This window comes from Melospiza melodia, chromosome 3, assembly GCF_035770615.1.
Source record: "Melospiza melodia melodia isolate bMelMel2 chromosome 3, bMelMel2.pri, whole genome shotgun sequence".
Lineage (NCBI taxonomy): Eukaryota > Metazoa > Chordata > Aves > Passeriformes > Passerellidae > Melospiza > Melospiza melodia.
Window position 1 is genome coordinate 116466200 of NC_086196.1, and position 19032 is coordinate 116485231.

The 19032-nt window shown below is 44.4% G+C and overlaps 1 protein-coding gene across 6 annotated transcripts in view; it reads left to right on the top strand.

The window, feature by feature from the left end:
• Positions 1-19032, top strand: part of PLCB4 (phospholipase C beta 4) — a 176472-nt gene that overhangs the window by 87915 nt on the left and 69525 nt on the right. For 5 of the 6 annotated variants that reach the window (XM_063152829.1, XM_063152834.1, XM_063152833.1 and 2 more), the window contains 4 exons: positions 11828-11928; positions 13983-14063; positions 14361-14420; positions 15791-15934. In XM_063152829.1, coding sequence (XP_063008899.1) covers positions 11845-11928; positions 13983-14063; positions 14361-14420; positions 15791-15934 — 369 coding nt within the window. In that variant the 5' untranslated portion in view covers positions 11828-11844. Of the gene's footprint in view, positions 1-10313; positions 10335-11827; positions 11929-13982; positions 14064-14360; positions 14421-15790; positions 15935-19032 lie in introns of those variants that run through there. The other variant, XM_063152831.1, reaches the window with a different exon arrangement.

Consider the following 19032-nt stretch of genomic DNA (forward strand, 5'->3'; position numbering starts at 1 on the left):
ACGTAGTTATTTCACAAAAGATTCATTTTAGACAGTGACCAGTGATCTTGCTTGGTCTGTTCTCCACTGTATAGTGGAGTTGTATAGTATCCAAGTGCTCCACAACCAATAAAATCACTTTCCCTGATAATGCTGAAAAAACGCATTCTTGCCTTTAACAGAGGGGAATATTCTGACTTGCTCAGGGGAAATGGTATCTTAGGGAGAACGGGAACCAGTTTCTGCCTCAGAGGTGGGTCCATACCTCTACTGTACAAATCCTTGTGCCCTTGGTCTTTTGATTTGGAAAAACTGCCATTTTCCTCCCTTGAAACAACCTTCCCATAGATATTCCCAAGCCCTGAGTTGGTTTCCTGCAGGGTGTGTTCTGTTGTTTCTTTTTCAGCTCCTGTGACTGGCAGTGTACTTTATGGTCTGATCACAAAAACAAGAGCTAATTAGGGCCTTGAAAGGGAGATTAAGAGCATTTTAAACAAAAAATTGTCCTCAGGATGCTAGGACTGCTTTGGGAACAAGCAGGGTACAGGAAGGTGGAAGTGGGAGTCTGATATGTGGTTTGACAGTCCAGTTGTGACCAGGCCAGAGTGATGTTCCTGTCACATCCTGCTGTCCATAAATTCCTTTGGCAACTTTTGTTTCCGGCAGGAGTTGGCCATGAGGAGTGGTGTGCAGGGATGGTGCTTCCCCTCAGGCTTTTCCATGGTGGGCAGCTGATGTTCCAGCATGAATCCCCCTGCTGACAGGAATCAGATGCCCCTGTCCCTTGAGCACACCCACTGCACAGGTGCACACTCAGAGCCCCTACACAGAAAGGGCTAGGGGTGTGCACCGCTCGAGCTGGGTAATTTCACTGCCAGAGGTATTTTTAGTGTAAACTCTGTGCTTGCATCTAAGTTTAGGGTGATTGTAATTATGTTAGAAGTTTAGTTACACAAAAATAAACAGCTGCTGGAGACTGAGGGCAGCTTGGGACCACAAAGCTCTGAATGCACTGACTCACGTGTGGCAATGCTTTTCCTAATGTGCCCATTGGGATTCCTTGCTTTAACTCTGCTGCCTGTTGCCTTCAGCAACTGGTTTGCTCTTCATCAGTTTCAGCAGAATATTTTTGGGTTTTTTGGGGAGATTTTTTTAACTGGCTTGTGACAGGTGCTGTCATCTTCTCCTCAGCAATGCCTATAGTCTGATTATAAACTGCAGATGTTTCCTTGCAAAGTAACACTGTATTTACATATATACTATATTGCACCTATATGCTTCACGTTTCCCTGGGCTGGTCTATTAGATCTCAAGATTTCTGAAGATTGCTGCAATGGATTTATGGATGTATGCAGAAAGTGTGGGCTGCAGAATGACAGCGTTCACATTATTGTGCTTACAAGGGGTTTGCTAGCCAAGGGCAAAGAACACTCTTCCTTCAGCTTTCAGTCAAAAACCAGTCTAGACATTTTTATCACATTAAACAGTCTGAGGCATTTAATAGGTATGTGACAGGAAAAAAAAAGCAGTCTGAACTAGCTGACCAGTTTTCTTATGGGAAAAGCCTGCTGGGCTCAAGTTTTTATTCTTTGCAATGGTAATTATTATGCTGGAAATGCTTAATGGTGATGCAGACAAAGCTGATTTTAGACACATAAAATTTTTGCCTTCACTTTCTGCGGGGTCTCTGTGCTTTGGGTGAGGTGCTGCACTGTGTTGTGATGGGCTGTGCCTTTGCTGAGCCTGTGTGCCACTTGTTCCTGAGCTGTGGGAGGCCAGAGTGGCTGAGCACCCCTTGAGAGCACTTCAGTCCATCCAGCCAGTGCAAATGGCAAAACCTTTTCTCTCTGTGTCTGCGAGGGTCCCTTTATCAATGTTTATGATGTAACTGGTTATATCTGTTGATTCTCACTGCATTTGATGGCTGCCAAACAGACTGCTCCTTCTTTGGCCTCCACCCTCACATCTAGAATCAGTTTTTACACCTTTCCAGGCCTGTTCCCCATTGCTGTGTTGGTCTGTGTGCAGCATGGGGCAATACTGAGCTCCTCCCCTGCAGGATCCCTGCCATGCCCCTCCTGAGGTGCCTGGTCAGTGAGTGACACCCCTGCCCTTGCCTGGAATGCTGGCAGTGTTCCTGCCACCACTTCTCTCTTTTTCACCCCACACACAGGCACCAGCCTTGTTTTTCTTTTGGTCTTTCTTAGTGTATATTCCACCCAGTTCCTTCCTTTCCAGCCATGTTGCAGTAACCCAGCTTCATACTTGGAATAATCTCTAAAAATAGCCTTGCCTGCGCTATCCCAAATAGTTTGGGAAAGCTGAAGTGGAAATTATCTACTGTTCTGTTCTAGCATGGTGAAAGCATGGCTATCTCAGGCACTTTGTCATGCTGCCCCAGCCCACATCAGTGCCAGACACCCCATCCTTGCTTCCTGTGGCTTTTTCTGTGTTAGTTCCTTCCTCTTCTTTCCAATTGTTGTGCTCTTCCCCACCCATTTCACTTCTCTTTGCCCTGGTGGTTGTCTGGGGTCAGCAATGTGCTCATGGAGTGTGTGCTCTCACCTTTGCAGGGAGGAGAAGAAAGGGCTGCTGCTCTCCCTGCCCATGTGGGAGTGTTCCCCATGGACCTGTGGGGGCAGAGCTATATCCTCTGCTTGTGCTGTGTGTGTCCCCTTCCTCCTAGCAGGGTCACAGCAGCTGCTGGCAAGAAAGAACAGTGATGAGGATGATGATGAGGAGCTCGGAGAGGGACCAGCTCCCACTCTCCTGCTGCTTGACACTGAAATGACATCCTGAGGTTAGGGATTCAGAGAAATGGAGTCCCCTGACTCTGGTGTCACCAGCTGCTCCAGAAAAGTCTGGATAAATGGGGTTTCTCAGCATGCTGTGGATGTTGCTGTTTCTCAGGAGCTGTCAGAGCAGGCTCCAAAGGGCTGCGTGTGCCAGCAGGCCAAACCAGCACTCCTTTCTGTCTCCATACAGGACTAATGGGTTACATACCAACACTTTTATTTTTATCCCTTTAGGAATACTCTGTCAAATCATCCACTTGGAGCAATCAAAAACAGAGATGCCTTTCCTTCGGAAATTTCATGTCTCTGTTATGAATAGCTGAAGGAGCCCAGTGCATCCAGCAGAAACTGGGAGAGGTTCTGCCTTGGAGCATCCCCCACCCCGCTCTTCACCAGCTGACAGGGCTGGTTTTACCCATTTCTGCACAAGCCATGCATTCATGTTCAGGGAACATTTGGGGTGCATTCTGAAGCATATAAACAGCTGAATGCCTCAGCAGTGACTGTGTGGCACTGTGGGCTGCTGATCAGATAGAGCCCTGAGCAGCCTCAGGCAGCTCCCTGCACCACAGAGACAGCAGCTGTCACCTCCTGGCCTCGGCAGTGACAGGGAGAGGGCACCGTGTCAAGAGAGCTGCTTTAATATTTGATTAGCAGAAATGAATATGCAGATTGCAGGGGCTCTCTGAGGCAGGGATTAGTGAACAGACTGTGATGCCATGTTTTATGCATTCCCATTTTCTGCTTCTGGTTAACCATCAGCTTGCCAGCCAAAGGATTTTGGGGATATTTTTCCTTTATCCTTGGCCACATTTGCTGCACAATCTTTCCTATTGTTTTCAGAGCTTCTGGGCAGTGGCACAACAGCCGTTTAAAAAGAAATGTGACTGAAACAAATTGACAAGAAATGCTTACTCTGCCACCTACCTACCATAATGAAGGAATAATAACTGAAACTTCACAACCACTTGCTTTTTGCTCTTGCTTCTCTACAAAATTAAAGATGTAAATAAATTATAATCTTGTGTATCTCCAACATGGCTGTCTGTATTTATCCTGCTGGAAAGTGGGCTTCTGGGTTTCCAAATGTTGGGCAGCAGTTTATTTCCAGCCCTGCCTAGTTGTGATACCCTGTGTTTAGAACCAGGGCGATCTCATCTTCAGTAAAATGCCCACTTTGTTAATGAGTTAGCACTGGGTGTTACTGGTGATGAAAGGAGTACTTAGCATCACTAAATCTGTAATTCAAACAAGCCTTGCTAGCCTCATTCTTTAGAGGGAGGCAGAGGAACGTGGGAAACAGCAAAGTGTCCGTGCAGGACTCAGAGCTGTGTGGCTCACCCCCAGCTCAGCCTGGATCCTTTGACTCCTCCTGCCCCAAAGGGGCTGTGTTTCTCCTGAGCAATCGATGATGGGTGCTGGCTTTGCATACAACACCCAGAGTGGCTGCTGAGGGGTGAGAAAAACAAACAACTTGAACCTCTGCAACAGGGTTTAGGCCAGGCAGTTATTATTATTTTCCCCATCCATTAAATGTCATTGTGATTCCCAGAGCTGCTCTTTGCACAGGAGTGTTGAAGCACACACTGTGAGCCCCACAGAGTTTCTTTTCCTCATACAGACTGGGAGATTTTCTGTGATGTGAGCTTGAAATCTTGGCAGAAAACATCATCACATGCTATAGCAATGCAGAAAGGGTAATTTCCATTCCAGCCAGCTGATAATGCCCTGCCTGCATTCCCCTGCCTTTGAGATGAGGGAAGGGAAGGGTGTTTGGATGGAATCTGAGCAGCATTGCATCTTCTGAGATAGATACCAACCATCTTACTGATGCCACGGGTTAAACTGCACAATGACAATCTAAGAAGTGTAAATGCCCTGTGCATTTCCATGGTGACTGTGGCTCCTAGGCTCTATGCAGGGTACCAAGAAATTTGTAATTAGTTTAAACTTCCAACAAATACCTACTTCTAACACACTGCCAACTGTCAAACAGTGCATCCAGCTTTTTGATGTTAATGCACTCTAGACTGCTGGAACAATTGCCAGAGATCACCTTAGCTTTGTCTGAAATTTTAAGCCAGCAGTGTGGGTCACTCTTGTTTTCTCAGAAATCATCCAGAAAACCAGCAAATTATAATGTCACTTTCCTAATTTTAGATTTTAAAGTAACATCTATGTTCCTCACAGCTTATTAGTTTTTAATATATCTGTGTATTTTGAAAAAGATCCTAATAAATCATGTCCAGACTTTATTAAAGTTTGGTTTGAACTAAAGTACCTGACCATAGCAGGGATTATTTCAAACACACAGGGATTTAGAAGTTACTACAAAAAGATGATCCTGACCTTTCATTGCATTTTATTAATCCAAAGTCCGAGCCTGTGTCAGAGTTTGGAAACAGACAACTGTGTCCTCAGGATGTGGTCACAGAGCAGCTGATAGTTGTAGCTTGTTTTGGTTGTGTTTGAGGTGCTACATTGTGTTCTTTCCAAAACCTTTCCTTGCACTTAGAAAGGAAAGACTGCTGATATTAATGCAGTTTGGAAGTTTGTTTTCATGGTGTTTGTAGTTAATAATTCACTCTTAGGATCTTGCAGTTGTTTTATGTCCTTGGATCCCTTCCTGAACTCCTGCATTTGTTATTGGAGTGATGCTCACTTACAATTGTTTGGTGTTTATCTGTACTCCCACCTGAACTCTTTCTAGAATTTTAATTTCAAACATTTATTCCTGTCTTCCTGTCACATTAAAGTACAGGAACCACTTCTGCTTGAGATCTTGTAGAGCACAAAGCTCCAGAATGAAGCTAAAAAGAAGAAACTGAAGTTCTAAATGTCAAAATTGCCCATGATTTGAATTCAAATAATTTGCACAAACACTTTGCACAGGTGTACCTGTGAGAAACACTCTTCACTGACTTAAAATGTGTCACCTGTCAGCAGCAGATTAAACAGCAGTAGAAATTAAGTATGGTATTAATTGCCCAATCACCATGCTGAAAACTTGGTTTTTCAATAGATTTGCCAAAATTTTTGGCAAATCTGCCAAATCCCATTCCTTTAGGCTGTAATTTTCTGCTGTAGTGATACAAGGTGTCAAAGTTTACAAAACTGTGAAGAGAGACTCTGGGCCTCAGTAAATCAGGAAATACTTGTGGTGTTTTGCAATTGCTGCATGTTTGTTTGTTTGATTGTTTTATTATTCCATGAGGTAGCCTTTGTTTTAACACTGCCTTCCACTGAAAGCCACAGAGTGAAGTAATTAATCTTAATAGAAGTGACTGCTGGTTAAATCCAGCCACACTGTATACATCCATCACATGCTATAGCAGTTCAGAAAGGATCTTGGCAGCGATTACACAAACCATTGTTTCCATCAAAGCCCAATTTGCTCTCTACTACTACCTGGGGATGAGATGGCTTCCAGGAAATGGCACACTTGACATTATGCTAAATAAATCTGAGCACCTCTAAGGCTTCTGCATGACTAAAGGTAAAAATGTAGCATCTTCACATTTTTAGACAAATTAATATTTTGCATGGTTGGTGTTATTGGAATGAGACAAAACAGGGTAGGTTCTGGGGAGTGGTTCCTCATCACATGCTCACATGAAAGGAAGTTCACTTGACAGATCTAAAGCAAAATGTTACTGTTAGATGCATACTGAATAATATGTGTAAATGAACATCAATTATCATTTACTGTCTTTTGATGGATCAGATTGCTAAATCCTCTGTACTATTCACAGGATTATGAGCATTTCCATCCTGAAATAATCCCTTGGGGAGATCTGTGCCTTTCCCTTTTTCTCTCACCTTTGCTGTTACAAAACTGAGAATATGAACACCAAATTTCCTATCACCAGAAGAAAAGAATAGGAAACACAACTTTACTTATTCCATGAAGTTTGTAGTTTTCTATGTCTGGTTTATTATTTTTTAACACTTAAGATTTTAGTAACATCCAATTCTGGTAGTTCTGCATTTTAGCTCACTATTGAAGTCATACCTTTTTCTGGGAGTATGTATAGGTTCTCTTGTTTCTTTAGGAGTTGTTTTGAAAATCAGTAACATGTTACCTTTTCTTTGAACACTTTGGTGTTGCAATTGCAGCGTTACTTTTGTTTTTCCAGGCATTTCAAGTGACATCTATCTGAAGGCTCATTTTGGTCAGCAGGTGAAGCTAATAAAGCCGGTTCACAATGGTGGCACACAAGGACTGGTCCCAGGCTGTGATGAGTCCTGATGACTTTGGTGATCAATTCAAAAGGAAAACTCTGCTCCAGTGGCTCTGTATTGCTGCTGAGCAGAGAAATAATTTGCCTTCTTGGGCCTACAAATGTCTGTAATTTAGAAGTTTGTGAGGAATTAGACCTGAATGAATCATCTGAGAAGCTTTCCATAATGGCTTGATTTAAATGTATTTCTAATAGTCAGAACAGAGTTTTGTTACACTGTTGGAAATAGACCAGAATAAGTTTATTTACAATACCAACATGTCTCTTTCTGCACCATTCATTTCTCATAAAGGCAAGTGCTGTCCTCCTCAAAAAGGATGGGTGGTCAGCACTTAGTCAAAAAATGAGAGTTTTCAAATGAATAGGAATGCTGGGGAAAGCTCTAGGTATGGACAAACTAGGAAGCCATTAGGACAAGAAGAAAAATATTGAGGAAGCTGAGGGGTGATGTTAGAACGCTGTGTTTTGTGCTAGGAATCGCCCTTGTCAGAAACAGTGGCTGTCACCAGAGGTGCGACTGAGGGCAGGAGCAGCAGCAGGTACTCCCTGGGAACTCTGCATGGGCAGCCTCCCTGACCTGGGGCAGTGCTCAGAGGTCAGCTCAGAGCAGCCCCTCTTGCTGTGCTCTGAGCCCCCGGCTGGCCCCGAATCCCAGCCCTTCCCGTGCAATGGAAATGGGACAGCAGGAGTGGAGAGCGGTGCTGGCCACTGCAGGTGCTTCTTGGGTGCCTGCTGCTGTTCCTGGCCCTTGCTCTGGGGACAGCTGCTTTCAGGTGTTGCATTAGCTGTGGGAGTAATCTGTTTAAAAATAGCCTGCTAAAAAGTAATCTTTAAAAAAAGGGGGGAAATCCAGCAAAATTTGACTGTGGAACAGCCTGGAGAGCTGAGAAATCTTGGAATTGTCTTACGGTATAGAGTGGACACTGCAGAAATTCAGCATCATGACCCTGCTACTTTTCACATAGAACTCACACTATAGTGGCTTTTATTTTCTTAAAACTTACTCTGAATTTTAAGTTCTGGAGTTAAAACCAAAGTTTCATGTTTAAAAGACATGAAACTGCATTTTCTTTTTTCATTTCCCTGTCTCTGCATTTTGCTTATAGTAATGTCAGTACCTTTATAACCAAATGAATTTGACATTGAGGAGTAAATACATGAAGATCTGACTTTTCTTCAAGTTTCTAGAAATATTTACACTATTTGAATATGAAAGTACTTCAAAGCCTCATTAAAAAATGAAAGGGGCATTTTTATAAGAATTTCAGTGCTTCACTGCCTGTTTGGTCATGGACAGCTGGATGTTTACTCTAGTCTGTAGCTCTGCAGGGAGGCTTGCTGGACTGGGATGAACTCCATAAAAAACCTCAAAAGTTAGAGAAGTCTGCTGATCTTTCTAATGGTTGTCTTTCTAATAAAGAATCTTGTTCACCAAACAGGAGTGATGCTGAAGGTTATATGTAATTTGAGGTGGGGGAGTGTCCTGAGGTGACTGGGAATGGGAAATAGATTCAGTTTTTGGGGTTTTTTAATTGCTTCCTTGTATCTGTAAGAAAAACATCTATTCCTGGGCATGATTACCAAACTCAGCACAGTTCTGGGTGGGTGCTGCCCTTGAAACCCAACAGACAGTAACTGGGGCAGGTTTAGGGGCTGTAATGCCAAGAGGTGAGTGGTGAAATGGCAAACACAGAGTGTGGAGTCTCCTCACCTCTCACTCAGCAAACAGGGCTTAATTCCAGAGCAAAAATAATAATGACTAAAAAAAACCTCCAGGTCCTGTTAGGATCCTGGGGCTGAGCAAAGTGCGGAAATGATGAGTTTGTGTGTTTGAAACTGGGGGGGCAGCTCTGAGGAACCCTGCTGTCCTTGCCAGCAGTATCTCAGCATTGACAGGATGTTTATGGGACCCAAGGAGTATCCATCCATCATGCTAGCCAGCCCTGTGGGTTAGTTTAGAATATCACCTCTTTCCACAAACATTTGTCTCCTTTGTACTAACAGAATCCTTTCCTCCTCCTGTTCAGCCGCACCTTGTCCTTCTCTTGGTCAGGGAATGACAAACCCAGGATTTACAGCCCACACGCCCCAGGTTTAGCTTAGTACAGCCAAGCTTACAGAAGAGAGAGACTTTTGTGTTAATTAATGCTCTTCTGAATATGGTTCATTTTGTGTCCTCGCTCTTTGGATGCTCCAGGTGAGCTTCATGTCATCCAAATCATGCCTTCAGGCACAAATCAGAGTTGGGAGAAAGGGAGATACTGCAAGAGGCTGTTAACTGCTGCAACTTCACCCACCTCTCCCTTGTAGTCATTTATTGAGCCTGAGGTGGATTTATATGAGTGTTCTTTCTGCTTTTGTGAATGGTATGTATTCATATTATACTTTGAGAACTCTTAAGTCAGTAACAAAATTTGATTTCAGTTTTTAAAGGCAGTATAAAAGTTTTCAAATTACAATTTTGCTGCTTTTAAATTTAGTTCCTTAACCTTCTGTGTCTCCCAATTGAATCTTCACACATTTCGTTGTTATTTAATGTCTCTAAAGAGGGTAATTCTTGATTCTCACCATAATGAGGGTATATGCATGCATGCATTTGCAGCCATATGAATGCTGCAATGTCGTGTTTGTTTGGGTTTGCTGGTTGGGATTGGTGTTGTTTTTCACTCTCTTTGAACTGCTAAAAAATTGATGAAGATGAACAGAGGTCCAAAGAGTGACAAGGGAATATTTTGTATTTTAGTTTGGTGATCTTAAAAGCTAACACGGTTAAGAAAAAAATGGATTTTTGAGAGGACGGTAAGAAATGTGAGAGGCTGAAAAGAGCTTTTCTAAAGGCAGAGAGAGTTTTCTTCACCTTCTGCACAGCTGCCAAAGCATAAGGCTTAAAAATGTTGTTTGTTACGGTTCGTCCAGCTCCTTGCTGCGTGTACTCGAGCTGCCTTTCCCTCACACTTCATCTGTCTCCGTGCATCTGTAAACTGCAGTGACCTGTGACAGCAGAGCTGGGAAAGGGACCGGGAAGGTGGGAAATAACAAGGAGCTGGGGTGTTCAGACTGTGGATGAGCTGCGAGCAATCAGGCTGTTCTGTGCCCTAAACCCGGCCCATGCAAATGGCATGGAGGGCTGTGCTGCTGGCTCTGGGACAGGGGGTGGTGCTGCCTCACTGCTCCTGGGCCAGACCCTCATGCAGAGAGGCACCAGGCAGAGTGGAGAGGCTCAGGCTGACTGCAGGGCGGGAGAAATGCGCGGTGCAGCTCCAGCTGGGGAGCTCCTGTTGAGTATGCCAGCGATGGAGTAACAGGCTCATCTGGCTGTGTGAGTACCCAGAGGGAGGAGAGGAGAGGAGAGGAGCTCTGGGTTGGGAAATGCACGGTGCAGCCCAAACTGAGCAGCTCCTGTTGAGTATGTCACCGATGGAGTAACAGGCTCATCTGACTGTGTGAGTGCCCAGAGGGAGGAGAGCACCCCTGGGCAGGAGGTGGCACACAGCTGTGCCTCTGGGGCTGTGTGAGTGCCCAGAGGGAGGAGAGCACCCCTGGGCAGGAGGTGGCACACGGCTGTGCCTCTGGGGCTGTGTGAGTGCCCAGACGGAGGGAGGAGAGCACTCCTATGCAGGAGCTGGCACATAGCTGTGCCTCTGGGGCTGTGTGAGTGCCCAGACGGAGGAGAGCACCCCTGGGCAGGAGGGGGCACACAGCTGTGCCTCTGGGGCTGTGTGAGTGCCCAGAGGGAGGAGAGCACCCCTGGGCAGAAGGGGGCACACAGCTGTGCCTCTGGGGCTGCATGCAGAGCTGGCCAGGTGATGTGTGTGCTGCTGAGCTGGGGAATGTTTCTCAGAGCTCAGAGTGTGCTCAAGCACTGCTCACAGCCAGGTTTCTGAGTGCCACTCTGGAGGGAGCACTAGGATCTGCCTTACACAGCACCTGCAGAACTTCTAAATTGGGTTTGTGTGGGGTTCAGCACCAGTATAAAAGGGGGAAAAGCCATTTTTAAAGGCTTGGGACTGTGCAGGAATACTCTTCACAGCCTTAAAAGTGCCACTACATTTCTGGTGTTTTAGCACAGAATGTGTCAGCTTTTCCCAGAAGGATGGGAGCAGTTATTGCTGCGGGAGCTACCTGTTGTGTTTGAAGACCATTCTGATAATAGAAGACATTTAAATAGATTGGGGAACAGCTACCATGCCATAAAAACAGTGGTTATCACTTCAGGTGTGTCTGCACAGGACTGGCTAAAAGAAAAGGAGGCTTTTGATAAGATATTGGATATAGATGATCTGTTTTCTTCAAAGCTTCTCTTCATTGGGAGAAAAAAGGGACAGACTAATAGTTTAAGTATAATTTAGTCCTTTTTTCTAAGATTTTGGAATAGAGATCTATTATTTCATATCATCCTGTTTTGAATGAACATGAACACTTAACGGTGGCATGTGTACATAACTTTCAAACTGTATTTTTGATTTCTGTATCAATGACCAGAAAAATAAGCAGCATTTGTCTGCATTACAGGTTGTAGTATTTGGTCACCTAGAGCTAGGTTAATCCCAGCCTCATTGTACTCTACAGTTACAGTGCAAAGTGTTTTTCAAATAATTAAGTTCATACACACATTTTACAAGTGTTTTCCGTTGTAAAGATATGAAACAAAATTACTCTTAGGAGGAAAGCTCCTAATTTGGAAATGCACTGTGACTTTTTAGTACTTCTGTATGAAAGGAAAAGCTAAAAGTCACTTTTTTTCCTGCTTGGCCTTTGAAATGCTCCTTTTGAAGGACAGTAATTGAACTGTGCTTTTCCATTCCATTTCAGGTTTTTCTTCTGTAGTCATGGCAAAACCTTATGAATTTAACTGGCAGAAGCCAGTTCCCTCTTTTCTGCAAGATGGAGCTGTGTTTGATAGATACGAAGAGGTAAGACCCAGTTGCTTTTCATTTGCTATTCTCTTTTAAATATGCAGAAGTGCCGGAATATTTCATGCTTTGCTTTCATTGTACACAAAGAAACTTTAATTTTTTCTGGTAATACCCTCAGAAATGTCTGTGGGGAGGCAATACCAACAGACTTTATTGCTACATAGAGGGGTTTTTTTGCTTTTAGAAGAAATAGCTTTAAAATATATTTAATCCCTCTGATTTGACTTAAGCCCTGAGGAAGAGAAAGGGAAAATTGGATCAAAATATCTGTAACATGTATAGAACTCTCATCTTTGCAGATTCATAAAGCACATTATTAAACAAAGTGAATCCTTCCATTTTTTTTGTATTATCTATCAAATGGAGGGAGGGAGAATATTGCTTTTTTTGGATATATAAACTGAGCACCTGCCTATTACAAGGGAAAGTCAGAGAACACAGAACATTCATTTTCTGATTCAAATGCATCATTTGAGAACTGGAGTGGTTTTATCTACTTTGGAAAATCAATCTGCACTCTATCTGAAATATGATTACTATGATCCTGCTTTCAGCTGTGCTTTAATCCACCTTTATTAAAGGAATGCAAAACAGGACATTTTACACAGGCAGCTGAAATAAAGTGTTGAGAAGTTTACCCTATACTCAGCATTGATATGCTGGTAAGAATAATTGTATCTGGGTCTATTTTTAATCTTGTTTGAACAGGAGATCTCTGTAAGTTGAAGGTAAGTGCCTTCAGGGATATTAGTATTTTCTTATCTTTGGAAATGTAAGTAAAAGGTATTTTTTATCACCAGGCCTGCCAAGATAGGGATAGTTGGTTTACCCTGTGTTTCCAGATTTGGGGCCAGATAAATGAAGTAGATAGTGGTGGAGATGGAGAAAAAAGCTTTATTTTCCTTCAGCAAGCCCTGCTGCAAACACAGTCTGTGAGTGAGTGGTTGTTCTCTTAGCCTTCACCAAGAACAGAGCGTGCAGCTGCAGCAGAGGGTTCCAGGTGCTCCAGGTTGGGTGGAGTTCAGGGGCACTGCTGGCACCTGGGTGTCACTGCTGGGATGTCACCACTGGCAGGACAGTGCCAGGCACAGCTGTGCTGTTCTGTTCTCAGCTGGCTGCTCTGAGACACCCCAGCTCTGGCACCCAGCTCAGGCTCCTTCAGCTGGGTTTGCTGCCCCCAAACCCCAGGAAGGAGCTCCTGTCTTCCCCCCATGGAGCAGAACCTTGTCTGTCCACCCTGTGAGCCCCTCCTGCTCCAGGTTTCTGGGGCACACCTGGGAGCCTGCTTTGTTTCCTCACAGAGGACTCTTCCCACAAAATCTCCTCACTATTCAATTAAGGAAGTCAGGAAATTCTGGATTCTCTTTTTCTTGAAGAAGTGATTGGTTCTGCACACCCTTTTCCTGCATTTCAGCTTAATTTATGATGCTCCAATTGAGGCTGGAGGTGTGTGGGGAAAATCTCTTTATAAATTCAGCTCATCTGACTTTTTGCCTTGCCCAGTCTCTCTGGAGTGCCATTGTTTCCTGATTTCTTGTACAAATCAATATCCTGCAAGCTCTGCTTGTCACTCACTCTGCCTGCAAGGCACTCACAGCATGTACACTGCCACAATGCAACAGAAAATGCTTCCCAAATTCTGCACCTTGAAAGGAAATGTGGCCATTGGATCCTGAGGGTGGCATTGGCAAATTATATATTTTTTACCTTCAAGCATTTAATTTTCAGTACATTTCTTGAAGTTCTGTTTCATTAAGATTTTTTATTAGGTAAGAATCACTGCTTCTATTAAATAAAACATCATCTAGTTGCAATGAGGTAGGAAAATATTAATTAAGTGCATCTCAGTGTCTCAAGTGTGAACAATAAGACAAATCATTAAAAGTGATCTCATTTTTAAAGGCCTGCCTCCCTTGTTTCTGTTTTTTTGGTAAAAAAATTCTGCAGGAGGGTCTTTGGGAAGAAACAGAACAATCCTTAATTTGTGAATGATAAATAATTGATATTTGGCAAACTGACTAAAATGATGGTCTGTATTTTCTTTTCTATAGGAATCTTTTGTCTTTGAAAGCAACTGTCTCTTTCAAGTGGATGAATTCGGCTTTTTTCTGAGCTGGAAAAGTGAAGGAAAGGTATATTGCAATTATGTCAGGAATGTATATTATATGCTATTGCACTTTATGTATATTCTGTTTTTAAAAAATTTAAAATACTGTTAGTTTGTTTACAAAACTAGTCCTCATCTTATTCTTTTTAGAATCGACAGAAGTGAAGAATTTAAGAGGGAATCAACTAATACTGAAGGGAAATATACTGCTTAGTGTTTATTAACAGTTTGCCAGTGAAATTCTCAGGTATTTTTTGGTGAAACTCCCAGTGGAATTGTGTCTCATGCAGCCTTTGAACTTGTACCCTTTTTGTCCTTTCAGGAGGGCCAGGTGTTAGAGTGCTCCCTGATCAACAGTGTTCGCTTTGGAGCTGTACCAAAGGTACTCTGTACTTACTTTATACTTCATTTAAACGAGCAATATTTCAGCTGAAGGTAAAATGCAGGATTGCATTCATTTCTTTAAGTAATATCAGTAACACAGCTTTTACTTTGCAATCATAGCCTCACATTTGAAGTTTTGCAGGATTTGTTGTGATTGCAGAGGGCAGGGTCAGTCATCTGGCCTTTCTGATGTACTGCAGGGTGCAGGATGCACTGAGAGCTGAATAGACATTAAGAGCACATAGCAGGAGATTTTAATTATCTTTTAACAGTTTATTGGGATACTTGTTTAGGGATCTGAGAAAAAATGTTCATTTTCCATTACTTTTGTTCCGATCTGTTTGAATTTATTTTATCTTCTCTCTCCATTGGCATAAAGTGTAGAAGGATTTGTTTGCATCCCTCTTTCTGCGTTTAGGTGGTCAGAGAGGGCAGCTGCTCACAGCCTGCCTTTTTAAAGGGTTTCAGCAGAAGTACTAGCTAGGAGTTCTGGAGCCCCAAGCCTTTGGAAATACACTCAGGAGTATTCAGAAGGAATATGCAGGGTTTTCTGCAGAGGTGTGCCTCTCCTTCCAGCAGCCCTTCAGTTTAGGAGATCTGCTGTGAGCCCTGCATTTCCACTTTCACATGTGAAGTGTTTTCATGTAGGTAACTCTGTATTAGAAATCCTCCTGGTAGTCTGCAGGCCCAGATCTCTGCCCCACTGAAGAGGCAAGAGCTGTGGTGATGCAGACAGCCCCATGCTCCCCATGCTCACAGCCACAGCAATGAGCTGCAGCTCCAGCTCTGCGTTTCCAAAAGCAAGAGCTGTGGTGATGCAGACAGCCCCATGCTCATAGCCACAGCAGTGTGCTGCAGCTCCAGCTCTGCCTTTCCAAAAGCAAGAGCTGTGGTGATGCAGACAGCCCCATGCTCATAGACACAGCAGCGTGCTGCAGCCTGCAGCTCTGCCCTTCCAAAAGCATGCCCATGGAACCTCCAGCAGCAGCAGGGACAGCAGCTCGTGTGACACGTCACTGAAGAACCTCCAGGTCACACAGATCACGACTGCAGGAACTATGGGGTTAACTAGATGGGAATAATTAACTTCCAGATTAGTGCTGATCCTCTGTCCCCAGTCCTTGGAGTGATTAATTATTGTTCTTCGTGATGAAAAGATGAGTTCTCACAGTCATGTTCCTGACTGTCAGAATGTGTTGTTTTCTCAGGTTTGCACACAATGTTTCTGAGTGGAAGCACTCATTTCAGATGACTGGCAAAAGTTTAAAGGTCTGTAAATGTATGAGGAGGTGAAAATGCATTTTTACCATCGTGCCTTGCGTAGCAGAAGTGTTGCAAATGTAACAAGTTCTTTATTGTGTCTCACAGGATCCCAAAATACTGACTGCACTCGAGGCTGTTGGAAAATCAGAAAATGAGCTGGAAGGACGGATAGTGTGTGTTTGCAGTGGCACAGACCTGGTGAACATCAGCTTCACTTTCATGGTAGCAGAAACCACAGAAATAGCCAAGGTATTTCACAATTAAACTGTGTGTGGGAGGTGAAAGAAGAGCTCATCAGCAGTGCTCAATTGTTTTTCCTGAGCCCGCCTGCATGGCTGACTGAAATACCTGGGTTAGAGTCTGCTGCCCTGTCCTTCCAGAGGGCACCAGACATCCCTGTGGAGCATCCCTGTGTGTGTACTGTGTGAGGGAAACAGTGATTGTCAGCCTGAGAATGCACAGAGGGTTATCAGAGACACTGAGAGCATTGTGTACAGCACTGGGCACTCCCTGGGCTGGTCAGTGCCTCTGTGAGACCTCTGTGTACAGCACTGGGCATTCCCTGAGCTGGTCAGTGCCTCTGTGTATGGCACAGGGCACTCCCTGAGCTGGTCAGTGCCCCTGTGTGACCACTGTGTATGGCACAGGGCACTCCCTGAGCTGGTCAGTGCCTCTGTGTGGGACTGCCCCAGCAGACAAGCTTGTGCTGCTGGGTCTGTGACAGGGATGCTGAAGGGAAGTGCAATTGCTGCCATTTTCCTGGTGGGTAGAGCTCAGCCCTTCTGCATTCTGTTCTGATAACCCAATTGCATTGTGTGGTTTGTATTATTTTAAAAAACAAAAGCAGGAAAGGAAACTCTGTGCAGTTATGGGGAGCCAGGCTCTTTTCTGCTTCCCATTGACACGGAGGAGCCCTCAGGAAGCAATGGTGCTGTTTGACACCTCATCCTTCCTGAGAGCTAGGGATGCAAGTCTGGCCTCCACCTGCCCTGGCCCTCAGCTGTGAGCTGCTCTGAGAAACCTGCTCAGAGTGCTGACAGGACACTGCTAGCTGAGATCCAGGCATCCATGGGGGTTTAAAATACACACTTTTCTTCTTTTCTTCTGTCTGCATGCATTTGGGGTGTTTAGGATTATAATCTGTTCTGCCTGTAAGATAAGTATTAAATAGTGATCAGTATCACACACCTGGTAAATCCCCTCCTTTAAAACTGTTTGCTGAATGCAGCATCACTAAATCACTTGCCAGCCTGTTTTATTGTTCATTGCTTTGGATCCATACCTTTGGAAGCACTGGCAATGCTGAGCAAACTCCTTTATAGGAGAAACACTTGAATAACTTACATGGGTGCACTAAATTGATTTCACTGTGTGTATTTTCAGCAGACTTCAAGGGAAATAACGTGTCAGAGTTATGTTTTGAAAGCATTTGAAAAAAGAAGCAAAGCATAGGAGATGTTGGCAGCATTCACTTTCACACTCCACCCAGCAGCATCTCTGATTTCTTCTGAGAGCAGCTGCAGTTAAGTTTCTCAGCCACCCTAGATCTCAATAACCTGTATTAGCCTAATTGGTTTGTGAGACTGCTGGCCCATTAGAGAGGCTGTCACAAGAGATGAGGTAATTATGCTGTGGAGAAGCTCTGGTGCTCATTAGCAGCCCAGCCTTACAGAATTGGTGTGTCATGCTGCAGTGGGCAGGCTCTGAGCCCCATGGAACCCAGAGCTCTGCATCTGGGAACCTTCCCACCAAAACACTCACCCAGAGCTGTCAGCAGTGATGATCCACCTCATCTGATATGAGATGTGTGAGGCATGAGGGACAGCAGAAGGCAGATCAAGCCAGAAAATCAATGCAGAGCTCTCTAAGTTGCCTTCGCTGGGGAATTTGGCCTGTGCTGTGTTGACCTTTGGTATATGGTAAATACCACAGCTTGCTACTGCACTTCTGTGCTGAAATGGAATTTTCTGGAGTTATCTGCACTAGAAGTGCTCCTGCTTCATTCTTCCTGTTGTGTTCAGGAGAGAACATCTTCCTTGTGGGACACAGTAAATCCCCTGCAGAAGAACCAGCCTTTGCATGGCATTGAGTAGCTGTGCAGCTGCTAACTGCAGCTTAAAATAGAGCTCACATTAATCCAGCTCAAAGCCCCTCCTGTGAAATGACAGAGGCAAGAGTTTGGAGGGGAAGGGGCAATGACTGAAGCTTGAGCTGCCCAGATATGTGTGAGGGTTGTAAATGTGTGCAAGAAACCTATGCTTTCTGCTGTCCCCCATTGCTGTGAGGAACAGAGCCTTGGTCTGTACCTGGTTGGGGTAATTCAAATGAGGGAACTGAGTGGCAGATCCAAGCACTAAAGCTCAGAACCTCTCTGCCCGGAAAGGCTTCTGTAGGTGATAATTTGCAATGGGAAAAGAAGCATTGTTACCCACTGAAGGCTGGGTTGGAATGGGACTGGCTAGCTCTGACAAAGGGAATTGGTGGAAGATCCTGTCGGTGCAAGGGGTGGCACACTGGGAAGCAGGTTCTGCAGGTCCCTGGCACAGGGTGGCACAGGGGGACAGTCCCTGGGGGTGTCCCAGCTGTGCCAGTGGGCTGGGGACTGCTGTGGGCACTGCTGGACCCTCCCTCTGGGCCCATCCCAGGCTGGCTCTTGTCACCTGTCCTCACCTGTGCCCCTGGTGCTCAGCAGGGCTGCCCAAGGCACTGCTGTGCCCCAAGTGCAGCAACTCCAGCAACAAGAGAGTGTTTATTATCTCTGCACTTGTCTCCAAGCTCCAGCTCTGCTATTTACATTCTATCTACTTAAATTTTATTGGTGTTTTCAGCTGAGAAATTGGTTTTCATTTCCACTCTTAAAACAGCCACAGAATTGTGTGTACTGTGTCTCTGATTGCAAGCAGCTGTCATGGTCCACTCCTAAAACAGCTCCACTGTGGTAGTAGAGAGTGACTGTAAAAGGTGGAATTTAAAACCTGATGTTTGGAATCCTGATTTAATCGGGTTGTATAAATTATCATGAGCTAAAATTAACACACACACATGCACACACATATATTAGAGATGAGAGCATATGTGTGTATTTTTCTTTTTTACTTCCCAGATGGACTTTATGTGCCCCAGTAATTGGATAATCTGTTTCACTCAGTCTAGGACAGTTGAAAAGGCCAGTGAGTATTTGGGGATGAATTTCCTTGGGGCAGAAGTGATCCAGTGCTGGGGTGAGCCTCAGCCCTTGGCACATGGGCTGCCATTAGTCCAGTAAAGCTCTTGTACTTCAGCCACCCAAAATCTGGACTTATCTTCTTTCCTCACCCACTCTGGCAATGCACTGAGTGGCAGCAGTG